The sequence below is a fragment of the Rhinopithecus bieti genome, unplaced genomic scaffold, assembly GCF_001698545.2.
Source record: "Rhinopithecus bieti isolate Rb0 unplaced genomic scaffold, ASM169854v2 scaffold_46482, whole genome shotgun sequence".
Taxonomy (NCBI): Eukaryota; Metazoa; Chordata; class Mammalia; order Primates; family Cercopithecidae; genus Rhinopithecus; species Rhinopithecus bieti.
Window position 1 is genome coordinate 470,354 of NW_016818769.1, and position 17,345 is coordinate 487,698.

Genomic DNA, 17,345 nt, shown 5'->3' on the forward strand with positions numbered 1-17,345 from the left:
AACCCAAACCCTAGCTCAGTGTTAGACTGTGATTAGTTTAAGCTAACCATGGCAATCCATTCCGATTGCCCACAACCAGTTTAGGGTGGGCATATAATCCAGTTCCAGCCAATGAAAGGCATGGGAAAACCCTCTCAGGGTCATCTAGAAAATGTTTCCTCACTCAAAAAAATGTAATACAGGGAGAAGCAGCTGGATTTTTGTCATATGTGAATGTGTTGACTTAAAATTAAGCAGCCAGCCACCTGGTGTCCAGAAGGGGAGCTGGCCAAGAACAAAGTCGTCACATAGAGAATGGCAGAATGGAAAGAGAAAAATAACGAGTTCTTGATGATGTTTTTCAGTCAGTGGATTGACCAGTTCTGGAGCAAGTCTATCTCACATCTCCTTGTTTTGTAATATTAAAAAAATCTCTAGTTGAGGAAGGTTTTCTATGACTTTAACAAAGAACATCCTGGCATTGCAACCAACTAGATTTAGGGTGTTCAGTAAATATGGAGGTTAAAACTAATGTACAGGGGCCAGGCAAGGTGGTTAATGCCTGTAATCTCAGCACTTTGGGAGGCCAAGGCAGGAGGATCACTTGAGGCCAGGAGTTTGAGACCAGCCTGGGTAACACAGCAAGATCCCATGTCTACAAAAATAAAAAAACAAAATTTAAAAAGTTAGGGAAAAAAAAGACTAGTGTACAATCTCTCAGTTCAGGTGACTGGATTGATGGAGGTACCATTCACAGAGACTGGAAGTAAAAAAGGACTATGTGAGTTTCTGGTAATGTTGTTACTAAATCCTTCTAGTCAGCAAACAGGTGAGCACATCCACTAGTAATTCCACAGAGCTAGCAAAAGTAAAAACCAGTAGTACTTATCATATATACACAGAGTGCTAAGACAGCAAAAAGGACAGGTCCTCTTACAGTGGGGGGAGGTGGGCCTGGCCACACTTCCCAGGTGAGAACCTTTGGATTATCACATGCTATGGCTTAATGCAAACTAGAGATCATCCTCTAGCAGGGAGGCTGAATCTAAAGAATAACATCCCATAATCAGCATTTAGAAAGAATATGCCTATAATTTACTGTTAGATCCAACTGTTCAATCTCCAAGTTGCTTCATATAAAAAGAGACAAGCTTGAACAGATATTAGAAGAGTAAACAATTTAATTTTTAAGCCTATAAATAGCAATAAGCAACATTACATGTTCCAAAGCAGTTAAAGAACATCTGCTTACCTTTGCATAAGCTTTTCCACCTTTTAATTCCTGCCAAAGACATAAAATACTGTAAGGATATCATATAATAAAAGATTTAAAAATAAATATGTCAAATAATTCTGAAGTAGACATATATATGCTGGAAAATATCATAGACAGTAAAATTCTGATGATCTTAAATCCAACTATTTAGACTCCCACAAGCCCCCCAAATGACCAGAATTTTTATTTAGCATTTCACTTTAATCTAAATGAGACAAATGGTGAGAACATAAGCTAATATTTTATCTATTTGCTGAAGAAATGGTCAAAAAGTGTTGTGGACTCACCGCAAAAACCTGAATCACCAAAGAAAGGTTAAATTATTTACTCAGTTAAGCATACTAATATAGTATAGAAAGATTTCAACAGGACTTGAAACCACCCCCCAGGGACAACCAGTTTTTATGAATCACTGAAGAGATACTCTATGCATGTAAAAGTGTACATTTAGTATAGTACAAACCCTCTTACCTAAGGTGAACAAGGTTGACCAAAGTGAAAATAATAAAAAAAAATAGATATGTGTCTTTTTTAACTTAAAATATGTCACTGTACATAAATTTGTCAAATCTTTAGATTTGTTTTCATACAGCTGTGAGAATTAAGTGTAAAACACTCAGGACAATACCTAGCACATGGTATGTGTTTGTATATATGTCTTTGTCATTATTATTAGAGCACATTCCCCACTCCCTACCTACTTTTAAAAATGCATCTGCTGGATGGTGTTGTCTCATCTTTTTTGCATAAATCAGATACATAATGCATTATCTATCATTTCCATCTTTCAAGCGGTGAATACAAATATGTCAAGGAACAATCTATGATAAACTCTATTATCATTCATGAATATTTGCTGTTCCTCCCCTTCCCTGCTTCACTGATTTCAGGTGTGGCCATGCTACTATGTCTACCCCATTATGAACGATCCCATTTTCATTAGGTGACTGTCATATTCTTTACTAGTGCCTTTCCTTAAGAAAACAACATTCTCTCCAGATGATCCTTGTTTCTGCTAGCTAATTCTTTTATTTGCTCCCCTCTACAGCCAAACTCATCAAAAGACTTATCTATATTTGCTATATCCTACTCTCTATTCAACCCAATCCAATTGGGCTTTCATCCTTATTTTCCCTCTGCAATAGTTCTTTTTCATTTTTTATTTATTTTATTTCTTAGAGACAGGGTCTCTCTCTGTCAACCAGGCTGGAGTGCAGTGGGATGACCATAGCTCAGTGAAACCTCAAACTCCTGGGCTCAGGAGATCCTCCCACCTCAGTCTTCTGAGTAGCTAAGCCTACAGGTGCATGCCACCCCACCCAACTAATTTTTTTTCTTCTTTTTTTTTTTTGGAGAGATGGGATCTTGCCATGTTGCCTAGTTTTGTCTCAAACTTCTGGTCTTAAGCAGTCCTCATTCCTCGGCCTCCCAAATTGCTGGGATTATAGGTGTGATTATAGGTGTGCTCAGCCCTTTGTAATAGCTCTTAAGATTACCAATGATCTTCATTTTGTTAAAGCCAAAGGCTCCTGGTCTTCATCTTATTCAACATCTCAGTGGTAGGTGACAGGCTTGGCCACTCCACCTCCTTTGTTGCATCATTTTCTTTGCTGAACTTCCACAGTACCACAATTGCCTGGTTTTATTCCTACCTCACTGGCAACTCCTCACTCTCATTTGCTGGACCTATTCCTTCACTCAACCTCTGTAGAAAGAATGCTAGTCATATCCCAATCATCCATTTCCCCCCACTCCATAGTAACAGAATCCTCTATTTTTAGTTGGATATCTGGCTGCACAATAATGACCATTTATATGTTGTAACTCTATATCAAAACATAAGCACTTCTCCCTTCAATTATCAAAAAACACCTAAGTGGTTTCTGTGATTTATCTAACACAGCAGCAAAAGTGATCTTACAGAAGATGATTTCTCTCCTTATTAAAATCCTCCAATACTTCCAATTATAATTAGATCTAACCTTTTCATAAGGCCCGGCCTGATCTAGTGCATCCAATCCCACTACCAAGAACTTTGCCTCTCTGTTTCCCACACCGCACCTAGGCTGGTCTTGTCATTTAAACATGGCAGACTTGCTGTTTACACTGCATAGGGTTCACAGTACTTCTGAATCTGTGGTTTGATATCTTTCATCAGTTTTAGAAGATTCTCAGCCACACTCACTTGTCTCTCCTCCCAGGGCTTATACAGTTAGACCTTTCCACTGTCTCCTACATGTCTTACCTTCTTTCTTGCGTATTCCACCCTTTTCTCTCTATGATTTCGCCTGAATATTTTCTTCTGTCTTATTTTCCAATTTACCAATGCTCTCTTCAGTTATGGTAAACCTGCTGTTAAATCCATCTGTTGAAGTTTTATTCGTTTACTTAGCTTTAAATTTTAGTTAATGTACTTTTCAGTTTTAGAATTTGCTGTTTTTTTTTAAACAATTTTAGCTCTCTGATGAAATTCTCCATCTTGTTCACTAATTATAGTTATTGTAGAAGTTTGTCTTGGATCTTTCCAAAATCTGTATCTTCCATAGGTCTCTTTTTATCATATACTCTTCCTTTTGATTTTTGGTCATGTAGTCATGTCTCTTTATATGCTTGATAACTGTGTATGAAAACTTGAAGAAATAATTTGAGGTTCAGAGTGATGTGATATAGGAGAAGGTATACATTTGCTTTCAGCAAGTAGTAAAGAAGAGGCAGATCACCTTCATCTAAGAAGGGATTGAGCTGACTGGAGGCTGGGTTTCAGTCTTTGTAAGGCTGATCTGTATGTATTACACTCTTCCTAGTAGGTTGAAACTCTTAGAGAGTGAGTCCCAACTGAAAGCCTGAGGTGTTTACCAAGGCCCCTCCTCCCTGGTGGTCCCCAGATTCCAGTTTTTGTTCCTTTAGACCTGTAAGATTGCTGCAATCTCAACTTAGTGTCTTCACTGCTCATTCTTTTGTGCACAGCTTCTTTGCCACTACCTGCAAATCAAAAAATGCTTTGAGGGTAAAGGCAATGCCAAATGTCAGGCTTATCTCTATGCTTCCCTTCTCTATGGATTCTAAGCCCCTCAAGTCCTGACTACCTCAGTAGCTTCCGATGCCTTCAAGCAGCTGTTCTGGATATTCTGTCTAGCTTTTCTAATAGTTCTTAGAGGGAGCAGTGGTCTGCAACAAGTTAGTCCATTAATTTCAGAAGTATTAAAATAATCTCCATGTTTATTATACTGTAGGGCCTGGTATGGGTTGAATTATGTCCCCCGTCTCCCTAATCCAAAAAAAGACATGAAGTCCTTGCTTCAGAATGTTACCTTATTTGGAAGTAGGGTCTGTTTTTGTTTTTTTTTTGAGACAGGGTATGGCTCTGTTATCCAGGCTGGAGTATAGTGGCATGATCACGGCTCACTGTAGCCTTCTGGGCTCAGGTGATCCTCCCACCTCTGCCTCACAAGTAGCAGGGACTACAAGTGCATGCCACCACACCTGATTAATTTTTGTATTCTTTGTGGAGATGGGATTTCTCCATGTGACCCAGGCTGGTCTTGAAATCCTGGGCTCAAGCAATCTGCCTGCCTCAGCCTCCCAAACTTCAAGGATTACAGGTGTGAGCCACCATGCCTGGCCAGAAATAGGGTCTTCATACAGGTACTCAAGTTAAAATGAGGTCCTAATCCGATATGACTGGTATCCTTATAAAAACAGGAAATTTTGACAGAGAAACAGACATGCACAGAGGGAAAATGATGTGAAGACACAAAGGGAGAAAACAATCATGTGAATGGAATCATGTATCCACAAGTCAAGGAATGAATGCCTGAGGCTACTGGACGTTAGGCAAGAGGTGTGAGTTTCTCCCCCAGCACCTCCAGAGGGAGCATGGCCCTGCTGACACCTTGACTTTGAACTTCTGTCGTCCATAACTTAGACAATAAGTTTCTGTTGTTTAAAGCCACCCAGAGTGTGCTATTTAGTTACAGCAGTCCTAGGAAACTAATACAGGGACTTCTTGCTTTCAGGTCCTACTCCTTTAGAATGGCCTTTCCCTAGACCTTTACATGGTTGCCTCTTCTTCAAATGTTACCTTTCAGAGAAGTCTTCATTGACTCCTGCCTCAGTTCTCTAAAATAATGTCCTTTGCCCAAGCTATTCTCCATTACTGAATTGTTTCCTACACATAAAACTTATCATGACCTCAAATAATCTTATTTGGCTACATGTTTACGGTCTCTGTCTTTCCTATCACACCTCCCCCAACTCCATCCAGAAAGTAAAGTCCTTGGGGGCAGAAACTCATTCCAGTTCACCACTGTCCTCTCAGTGCCTGGAACAGTACCGTTGGCTGGTTACTGATTGCTTCCCTGTGTCCTAGGCAACAGAGTGCACTATCAAACTTTTTTATTTTTGTCAACTTTATAGGTAAAAAATGGTATCTAATTTGTAGTTTTAATTTGTGTCAGATTCAGCATATTTTTATGTTTAAAAGCTATTTATAGTTTTTTTGTGAAGTGTTTATTCTGCCCCTTGCCTATTTTCTAAAGGGCTGTTGATTTTAAAATTAATTTATTTGAAGGTACTCTTTCTATACTGAGGAAAGTCATCCTTTGTCACAATTTGTGACTATTTTCCCCAATTTAAGACTTTGTTTATGTTATATTTTGCAATGCATAAAGTGTTTATATGGTTGAGTTTACTAATTTTTCTTTTATGGCTTCTTTTATATAATACTTAAAATATTATTTGGTATATCATATTAAATATTTTATATAATATTTAAAATACCACGGCAATGGTATTCTGATACAGAAGGACGCAGAACTGGCGTGGAAAAGAGCAAGGCCAGAGACTTGCTTTCATTCTAAATCCTTCTTCTCTATTTAATTTTTGACCATTATATGTATTATTTTGGCAAGTAAAACATACGCATACATACACACACACACACACACACACACAAAGTTGAACCATATGAAATTACCATTTTTTTTAGATTATTGGTAATTTGCTTCAACCTAACACTGGGAAAGACAATATACAGGAAAGAAAACAGACTTGGAATCAGAAAACTCTGAGTCTCTACTTTGCCATTTATTAACTATGTAAATTTGGGCAAGTAACTTCTCAGAGCGCTGGTTTTCCTGAAAATGGAGAAAATAACACCTAATTTCAGGGTTATTGGATATATTACACATAAAGTTCCCAGAACAATGCCTAGTAAAAACTAGGTATTTAACAAATAGTGGATATAGATATATATAGTCCCCAAACTAATACAAATAAGATTAATACTTATATGTATAGTGAGATGAAGATTCTTGAATAATAATTATAATTTATAACCTCAGATTCTTCATCATATTTGCCATGGTATTTTAATTACTACAGCAAGTGTGAAGTGAAGCTGCATATACAGTTCTAATGAAAAAGATAAAGCAGAGCTAAACAAAGCAAGCTAGTGACTATGGAACTAATTATGGTTCCTGAAAGGGAAGAAGTAATAGGCTATTTTTATACCTTCCTCACAGACACTCTGTAGATACAAGGATCTAGGATGCCTGTGGCAGCACTTGCGCTCATTTTGCACATAAATGAAAACTTCTTTCTCCAGCGAACACAGTTTGCTTGTACCACCTCCCTGAAGGAAAGAAAAAAAGAAGCAATTAGTTTAACTATTATTGATGACATGTTAAAAAGCACACCCATACTTTCACTCAAGTCTAACATGCAAAAGTAATGTGCTAGAAGCCAGTATTTGTAAACAGTGTAACAGGAAGGAAGCAAATTCCTAACAATGTGATCTGAAAGTCTTTGGAAGGTTTTAATTATCCACAGGAAGCTGGAAAAAAGTGAATTTACTTTATAAATTCAATCAATATATATTAGGCTACACCATTCATTCATTCAACACATAATGTACATTTACTTTATATGTTGCGCATATGGTACGTGTTTAAAACATAAAGATGAGGACAGAGTTCCTGACCTTGTAGGGCTTATATTCATAGTTAATGCAAGAGGCATAAATATGAACAAATGCTTATTCTAGGAATAAGCAAATCCTTATTTTAAGAGGAACTACTGTCATAGTTTTACTCCAGCCATAACAGCAAGAACAGCTACCATTTATTGAGAGCTTACCATATGCTATGAAACCTCCTAATAACCTTGTGAGGTAGCTGGCATTTTCTTCACTTTATTTATTTATTTATTTTGAGACAGAATCTTGCTCTGTCACCCAGACTGGAGTGCAGTGATGTGATCTCCACTCACTGCAACCTCTGCCTCCTGGATTCAAGCTATTCTCCTGCCTCACTCAGCCTCCTGAGTAGCTGGGATTATAGGCGCCTGCCACCACGCCAGGCTAATTTTTTTGTGTGTTTTTAAGAGACGGGGTTTGGCCATGTTGTCCAGGCTGGTCTCGAACTCCTAACCTCAGGTAATCCACGTGCCTCGGCCTCCCAAAGTGCTGAGATTATAAGCGTGAGCCTCATCACTTTAAAGATAAGGAAAATGAAGTGTGATGAGAGAAATGAACTCAAGGTCGTTTAAGTAGGAGGCGGTAGAGAAGAACTCGCATTCAAACCAGGCCTATTTAACTCTAAAGCCCACTTGCCCACAAAGGAAAATCTGTATATTTCCACAACTTTGCTCTTTCAAGCTCCCAGGCCTTTGTACATACTGTTCTCTCTGCTATCGTGTGTAGGTACTGGGTGGGGGGTGCTCAGCCTAAGAAAAAGAAAACCATTCCTCTAACATAGGAAGGAGACAAAGATAACGGATGAAATAAAGAGAAAACTAAAGAAAGCAAAAGAGAATGGCAAGAGAGCCCAGGTTGAATAGTTTCGATTTTCTTAGGGGAGTAATAAGTAATGTCTATGGAGTGATAGGACTGAGAGGTGAGTTGAAAATTTAGATAAAGGCTTACAGACAGGAAAACCGCTGTGGTGAATGTGACAGGGAGTCAAACTTATAGCTGCCTCAGGGAATAAAATAGATTTTTATTAGGATCTATCAGTTATTTTTTGTTGTTGTTGTTGTTTTTGAGACAAGGTCTCACTCTGTCACCCAGCCTGGAGTGCAGTGGTGCGGTCACAACTCACTGCAGCCTTGATCTCTCAGGTCAAATAGATCTTCCCACCTCAGCCTCCCAAGTAGCTGGGACCATAGGCATGCACCACTAAACTTGACTAATTTTTGTATTTTTTGGTAAAGATGGGTCTTCCTATGTTATCCAGGCTGGTCTCAAACTCCTGGGCTCAAGCGATCCTCCTGGCTCAGCCTCCCAAAGTGCTAGGATTACAGGCGTGAGCCACTTGGCCTGGTTTTTCTGATTTCTCCGTCAATACACAGAAATCCAAGAACAGGAATTACAAAAAAACCAAACATAATTTTAAAATCAAGTGTGTATTTGTGTGTCATATGTGTATGAGTGTTTACTTTTACATACTAAACAGACACACAAATGGGAGAGGAGGGCATCCATTTTACCATCAGTTCTACTATGATAACTTTGGCCATTTTTTTCCTTAGGAACCCTTAAGTGATTTAAGGAATCATGATATGAAGAATGTATGTGTGGGTTCACGGTGGAATCTCCCTTGAAATCCAGGCAGGGTATAATTTATCGGTACAGTCACAATGCAGGCGAGATGAGTGTTATTTGACAAAGGATGGACCTGGAGGTAATTGTCAGGCAGCTGGAGGACTCCTTGGTAAGGAGGGCAGTTGCTAACCTGTACACTCAAAAATAAATACATTTAAAAAACCGTGAATAGTAATAAAATAAGCAAGAAAAAAATCCAGATTTTTTTTTTTTTTTCTTGGACACAGAGTCTTGCTCTGTTGCCCAGGCTAGAGTGCAGTGGTGTGATCTTGGCTCACTGCACCCTCTGCTTCCTGGGCTCAAGCAATTCCCATGCCTCAGCCTCCTGAATAGTAGCTGGGATTACAGGTGTGCACCACTACACCTGGCTAATGTTTGTATTTTTGTAGAGACGGGGTTTCACCATGTTGGCCAGGCTGGTCTCAAACTCCTGGCCTCAAGCGATCTGGCCATCTCGATCTCCCAAATTGTTGGGATTACACGCGTGAGCCACTGTGTCCGGCCTAAAATTTTTTATTATTGCTTCTCTCCCAACATCTCTTGGCCTCAAGACTTGCTGGAGCCATCAGCTATGGTGTCTGGTGCTCCCAACAAGGAGATATAGATAGAAACATTGATGTCCTGGACCCTTCAGGGTCCACTGAGCAACAAGGCGCTTGGTTGTTGCTGTCACTGAGACCACTGATATATGATCAGATATCAATAAATAACATTTACAAAAAACTCTTACTTTTCTTACAAAATTATATACAAATTTATAGTTAAACATGGCAGGTTAATTGCATGTATTAGCCTCTGCTCCCTCCCCAAACCTACTAAAATAAAAACAAGTAAAGGCATTATCTCACAGACACAAAGAGAACTAGAGACAAAAATAAGTGGCCACAGACAGACAAGTGATAACTAATTTAGCATACTGAGGAAATTTGAACCTTACACTGGTAATAGTAAAAGCCAAGAGCAGGAAACTTAAACAGGTTTTGAAGTCGAATGAAGGAGGACATGGCAGAGGATTGATCAAAAGCTGTTTTAGAAATAGACTGCAGACTTCTCCTTCCCTGACTCCTGCAGATGACTGAAATGTATTCCCCTGATAAGATGAAACAGAAGGATCTCTGGACAGCCTGAAGTGAGGGCAAGTATCAGAAACGGCACAAAGAGCACAAAGGCATGCTGGCTGGGGTAATGAAAGATGACTTAATGCCGAGACTTCCAACCTTCTTCCCCTAACCTGGCTTCTCACAATGCCAGAACCAGGCACCTGTTCTTCAAGATGTGGGAAGAATATTCTCTGGGGAATCCAACCAGCCTCAAAGAAAAGATTTCATGAGATGGATGTTGAGGGTTCCCAATGACATAGCCAGTCAAATCAGATTACAATAAAAATCTGAGATGACAAGCACCCGCCACATACACAAAGCTCCTAATCAACTTTTAGTGCTTCACAGTTAAATATGGGCAGATAAGTGAGGAAAGTCTCTTAATAAGAAAGAAACCAGATGAATAGAAAAAAACTAACTTGGCTGGTTGCAGGGGCTCATGCCTGTATTTCCAGCACTTTCGAAGGCTAAGGTGGAAGGGTCACTTGAGCCAGGAGTTTGAGACCAGCCTAGGCAACAACAGGAGACCCTGTTTCAATAAAAAATTTAAAACTTAGCTGGGTATGGTGGCGTGCACCTGTAGTCCCAGCTACTTGAAAGGTTGAGGCAGAAGGATCACTTGAGCCCAAGAGTTCAAGGCTGTAGTGAGCCATGAGTATGCCACACTGCACTCCAGTCTGGGTGACAGAGCAAGGCTCAGTCTTAAAGAGAAAAAAAAAAAAAAAAAAAGAAGAGAAAAATAGCAACTTGAACAAAACAGAGCCTGTGCTTGAAGAAGAAAAAAAATTCTGAGTGATATAAAAAAGAAACTGCATCTACTATACAGGAATAGGATGCTATATTTAAAAAAAAAAAGCATACAGGAAATTAAAGTGCTCGTGGAAATTCAAACTACTGGGCTTGATATTTTGTCATTCCAGATTCAATCTATCCTTCTCTGTGGTCCAGCAGGCCAGTCTTATGAACTACATCAATCAGGCTCCCTTGGCCTCTACCTCCAATTGTGCTAAAGCGACAAACACTGCAAGGATAGAGGGCAGGAGGAGAGGGAAGCTGATGTATTTATTCTCCTGGCTCCTTCCCTGTTGGGCCATGTGAGAAAGAGGTTGGTGGTTGGGGACTGTGCTGTTCCATAATATGCCTTGTAGGACTTAGACTCTAAATTATTTGTATTTATAACTTTGTTAAAATAAAAACTTCTTCAGCACAGCATTCTAAATACGGGCAGGTAATTAGAATTACAGTGTAAAATAGAGATAGAGAACTGGTTCTCATACAGCACGCGTCTTCTAATCTTAACTTCCCACAATTCCATGTCCTCATCTACTTACTATCACTCTGCCTTCAGGTCCAAGCTCCCTGAAGATGATGATACTAAGGATAACGATGACAGCATTTATTGAGTGCTTATTATTGAGTGCTTATTATTACAGGCCTTGCTGTAAATACACATATTAAAAATTACACATATTAACTACTAAATCCTCAAAGCAACTATATGGGGCGGGTACTACTAACTCCATTTTATAGATAAAGGAACTAAGATACACAGAAATTATGTGACTTGTCAAAGGTCACTCAGCAGGAAAGGTTGGAACTGAAATTTGAAGAACTGTCTCTACAGTATAGACATTTTCCATCTCCTCACCTCCCAGTTACTTTTCAGCCCCTCTTAATCACGCTTCTAACCCCCACAATTTCATTGAAACTGCTCACCAGTGTGTAACTAATTGCCAAATCCAAGGGTAATTTTTTTAGTATCATACTTGACCCTTCTATAAATTCTTGTAATATTCTTGTCCTTGCTAGTTATGTGACTATTTCTTTGCAGTTTCTTGTTCCTCTGTCTCCTTAAAATGTTGATGTCCACCAAGCTTCTATCCTTGGCTTTCTCATTTTTTTTTTACTCTGATGGATTTAAGTATCATGTGTGTACTGAGAACTTAAAAATCTAAGTCTTCAGGCTGCGCGCGGTGGCTCATGCCTGTAATCTCAGCACTTTGGGAGACCAAGGCAGGCGGATTGCTTGAGCTCAGGAGTTCGAGACCAGCCTGAGCAATATGGCGAAACTTCATCTCTACAAAAAAATATAACAATTAGTCGAGTGTGGTGGTGTATGCCTGTAGTCCCAGCTTCTCGGGCGGCTGAGGTGGGAGGACTGCTTGAGCCCAGAAGGTTGCAGTGAGCCGAGATTGTGCCAGTACACTCTAGCCTGGGCAACAAGTGAGGCTTTATCTCAAAAAACAACAACAACAACAAAAATAAACAAAAGAAAACAAACAAACGAACAAAACTAAGTCTTCTTCTTTAGTCCTCAGATTCATATATCTACATGTTAACTGGTGAACTCACCTAGTAGTCCTAGCCTCTAGGTAAGGCTTTAGGTCTTTGATATCTGTTTATCATGGTATTTCCCAGCAGGCTAGTAAGTAAGCTAGCAGCTTGACTAGTCAAATGGTTTGCCCAGGAATGTATGTGGCAAAGATTATCAGTGGCTTATCCAATATCCAGTCTCTCTTCTTCCTTAAAAGGAGAACCCTGATTTTACTCAAACTGGCAATATGTCCAGTTAAAAGACTGCATTGTCCCGCCCTCCCTTGCAGCTACAGGGTAGGCATGGGATGGAGTACAAGCTAATGAGATATAAATGGAGGTTATTGGGTATAACTTCTGGAAAGGCAAAGTAAAAGAGGGATAGTTGAAACGTACCCTTTTACCTTTTATTCTTTCCTCTGCTTGGAAAACTGTCATGACGATGATTAGATTCTCAACAGCCATTTTGGACCGCGAGGTTACCCTCAGGAAAAGCCACGTGATGATGGTGCAGAGCCAGAAGGAAGGTGGGTCTCTAATAAACATGTAGCCCTGGACTGTCTCCCTCCAAACTCCTTTATTTATTTATTTATTTATTTATTTATTTATTTATTTACTGAGACAAAGTCTCACTCTGTCACACAGGCTGAGTGCAGTGGTGCAATCTCAGCTCACTGCAAACTCCACCTCTCAGGTTCAGGCAAATTTCCTGTCTCAGTCTCCCAAGTAGCTGGGACTACAGGTGTGCGCCACCATGCCTGGCTAATTTTCGTATTTTTTGTAGAGACAGGGATTCACCATGTTGGCCAGGCTCGTCTCAAACACCTAGGCTCAAGTGACCCACCCACCTTGGCCTCTCGAAGTGCTGGGATTACAGGCGTGAGCCACCGTGCCTGGCCAAGCCACCATACCCGGCCCAAACTTCTTAAATCTTATTATTTAAAATGCTTATTTTGGGTTTTGTTATATGCAGCTGAACTAAATCCTAACTGACATAGACTAAGTCTTGCCATTTCCAAGATATCTGTAAAGTTCAAATGTTATTCACATTGTTGTAGGTGGTCCATTCCAGAGTCCTGTTCCCCTCATTTAAGATTAAGTATATGGATGAAATACATTGGAACTTATTGTACATATTTTTCATGACCTGTAGAGTCCCACCCAATGAAGACACAAATAAACTCTGAATCACTTCCCAGGCAATAAGCCCCTATCCAAACACATAGATACTGCCTCCCAAGTAGTAGACTGACAAATGTGCTAGGACTCTGAAACAGGTTCTTATGTAAGAAAGTCAAATAAGCCAAGACAAGAGATCAGGTTGGGATGAACTAGAGCTGTGCAATGTGCACTTGTCTATTAACTACCTCATGATGTGCAAACAAAGACTCCTTAATGGAGAAGAAACCCAGAAATGATGAAGGTGGGAAAGAGTACCGCACCATAATACTAATCATTTGCCAAACACAGTAAACAATAAAGATTTGTTGACCAAATGAATAACTGAAGTCATGCATGGGCCATAAATGACTGATTCCAGCTACCAATTCTTGCCTGTGTTACTTCCTAACTCTTTGTAAATTAAGCCCTTTCCTGTGTCTAGCGCCACTACAATTCAGACTCTCAATATCGTTTCCCTCAAGCATGGCAACAGTCTCCTTAATGGTCCCCACACAGATCTATTTTCCTCATTGGTACCAGAGAAGTCTTTTAAAAATACAAACTTGAAAATGTCATTTCTGTTTAAAATCCTTCACTGCTTCCTCTTATAGGATTAGGTTCAACCTCCTTAATGTGGCCTCTTTATGATTAAGGCCCTGCCTGTCTTTAGTCTTATCTCTTGACCCTTTCTTTCTGTCTCATACTGTTTCTCATTCCCATTTACTTTACACTATTTCTCATTTGTATGCCTTTGTTCATGATTTTTTCTTTCCCTTCTATTCCATCCACTCTCCTTTCAACTTCCCGCACTCACCAGTTTAATTCTAACTCACCTAGTTTTGTCATTACCTCCTCTAGAAATTTCTCTGCAACTTGGTGTCCCAAATGACCAGGCCTGCCTTGGTTCCCTTCTCAGTGTCCTCTTTTCCTTACCCTACAGCACTGTTCCCAGGGGCAGGGTGGGGAAGAGCTGCCTGCCTCCACTTCTTCCATCATTCACTCAGTCTTCAGTCTCCCAAGACAGCACCCTCATTTCCCTTTCTCTCTGCCTTGTTTCTGGCAGAGTCTTCTATGATTGATATATTTCAAATAAACAAATATTATAAATGAATTTTTTAAATGTATGGGCTTAAAAATTGCTGACTGTACCCTTTCTTAATAGGAACTGAAGTAGAAAGATATGTTAAGTAACCTTTATAGTTTTGTAACATCGAAATCATAGCCTTGGATTCTTAAAACAATCTCTCTAAAAAAGAGTTTTGTTTGTGCAACTAAGGCAATTACTCAGACATTTTTTGTGTGTGATAATCTTTAATGTGTACATACAGGCACATACACAGCTGTCAGAAAGCTGTCCAAACGAAACAACCAAAAAAGTAGCAAAGTTACTTTGCGACCATTTGTTATACTGATGGGTTACCATGGAAACAAACTCAGACTACTTGGCATCGGAGACAAAAGTCACATTAGTAAATGCTTTCCGTTATGTGAGTCATTAATTTCCTATGACTTTTATACAGTTGCTTAACCACTTTCCAGAAACAAAGCAACAGAATATGATTTGTGTTGATCCTGTGAAAACCCAAGTATTTCTAAGATAAAGTGATACAGCTGCTGACATAAAATAAGCAGAGGACTCAGAAGAAGATAATGTTACGATGGCCTTGTGTTTCAAAGGAGTCGAAGAAAATCTAGAAAGTCTTTAAAAAATAAAAGTAATATAAAAGCAAAATTATGGATCCATTTTTTGTGACTAATTACTGTACCAGCAAAATGCATTACTTATTCTCAGAATAACTTGCATATGTATACCCTAGGTACACATTTAAAATTATGCCATGTCTTGGTAATTCTGTGTATTTTTAACTTTTTAAAAAACAGTGATAAGAAACTGCTATGAAGAATGCAAACCGTCTGCCAGATAGTATTGCATGGAGGTTAAGAGCTTAGATCCAGAGCCAGGCTGCTTGTGTTCAAATCCTGCCTCTGCTCTCTGCCAACTGTCACTCTGGACACGTTCCTAACCTCTCTGTCTGTATGCTGCATTTTCTCTGTGAAACAGGATGTAACAATACGTACAACTCATGGGAATCTGGGGAAACCAAATGAATTATTACACACAGAGTTTAGAACAGTGCCTGGCTTACAGTGTATCTCAGTAATAAATGTTGCAAGTTATTATAAAGGATGTATATAGTCCACCTGAATTTGCCCACCAGAGTGAAATGGTCAAATTTATAAGGAAAGTTTTTTTTCAATGTTAATGAAGATTTCTACTTCTTAAAAGATACAGACTCTTGAGAAAAAAGAAACCTGTGAGAACAGAGGCAAAAACAAGTATTTTAATACTCCAAGGATAAATCAGATCTATAAAATTGTAACTTTTAATTACAACACTAAGGATAAATGAACATCTCATACATCAGAGATATTTTTGGCTTGAGTAAATGGGTGAAAAGTAACATCAATTCATCGGGAAGAATTGGACACAAGAATATTTTGTTTTATTTATTTCTTATTTATTTACTCATTCATTTTGCTAGTGGGATTAGGGAGTGAGGGAAATGATAATCCAGTTTTGGACATTTTGAGGTTGAGCAGCCTGTGGGTCCCCTATTTGGAAATGTCTAGGAGGCAGACAGATACACAGACCTAGAACTCAAAGGTGGTCAGGGCTGAAAATACAAATATACAAGACTGGCTGCACATGATGGCTCAAACCTATAATCCTAGCTATTTGGGAGGCTGAGGTGGGAGGACTGCTTAAGCCTGGGAGTTTGAGGCTGCAGTGAGCTGTGACTGCATCACTGCACTCCAGCCTGGGTGACAGAGCGAGACCATGTCTCAAAAAAAAAAAAAAAAAAAAAAAGGACAAAAGACCTCAGCAAGTAAATAGTCACTGAAGCTATAGGAATGGATGAGGCCATTCAGGGAGAGTGGGTAGAGGAGAAAGGGAAGAAGGCAGAGTTTGGAACTCCAAGGAACATGAACACTTAGGGTATAGGAGAAGAAGGGGTACAGGCAAAGGAGGCTAACACGTCAACAGTGGGAGAAGCAAAGGAGATTACGTTGTCACCAAAGCCAAGGGGAAAACCTTTAAAGAAAGAATTGAACTATCAAATGTGGCAGAGAGATCAGGTAAGATAAAGGCTTTAAAAAAAATTAGCAATAAAGAATTCACTAATAACACTAGCAAGTGTAGTTTCAGTAAAAGGAGGGATGGAAGCCAGATTACTATGAGGAGTGGAGACAGGGAACACAGACATTTCAAATATTTTAGTAATAAAGTGGAGAAAATTAGGGTGGCAGCGAAATGGGGATATGCATAAAGGGAGGATTTCATTTTAACATGTAAGAAGAGACTTAAGAATAGTTTAGTGCTGATAGTAAAGAACCTGTCAGCACTAATGGTGAGGAGAAAAGATTTGAGAGGGTATGAGTAACAGTGCCAGAGGAGGTCTATCCCTGAGAATGCCAGAGAGGACGTGATCCAGGTGACAGCTGGGGGGACTGGCCCTGAACAGGAGAAGAGGCTCCTCTTCCATCATGAGGAGACAAAAAGAAAAGAGCGAGCTTTAATGCAGAGAAGTTTGTCAGCAGACAACTAACTGTTCATTGTCTAGAACTGTTCTTATGAGAAATTTCATATAAAAATACAGCACTAATTGGCACACAGTAGGTCCTCAAATGAATACTTGTTTATAATCTTCTATATTACAAAAAATCTTATAGCTTCATGCAGGGTTTTTATTCAGTGACTGACAGATGTCTCGATGAAAAATTTCATTAAAAAACATATGTCCCCTACAGAGGGGAGAAAATATTTACAAACCATATAGCTGATAAGGGGTTAATATCTCAAATATATAAGAAACTCAAACAACTCAATAGCAAAAAAAAAAAAAAAAAAAAAAAA

General features: G+C 39.3%; 1 protein-coding gene across 1 annotated transcript in view; it reads right to left on the bottom strand.

Moving 5' to 3' along the window:
* EEIG2 (EEIG family member 2) overlaps positions 1-17,345 on the bottom strand; it is a 76,378-nt gene that overhangs the window by 32,746 nt on the left and 26,287 nt on the right. The window contains exons 2-3 of the mRNA XM_017857465.1: positions 6,767-6,887; positions 1,232-1,261 (exon numbers count right to left, since the gene is read on the bottom strand). Coding sequence (XP_017712954.1) covers positions 1,232-1,261; positions 6,767-6,887 — 151 coding nt within the window. The remainder of the gene's footprint in view (positions 1-1,231; positions 1,262-6,766; positions 6,888-17,345) is intronic.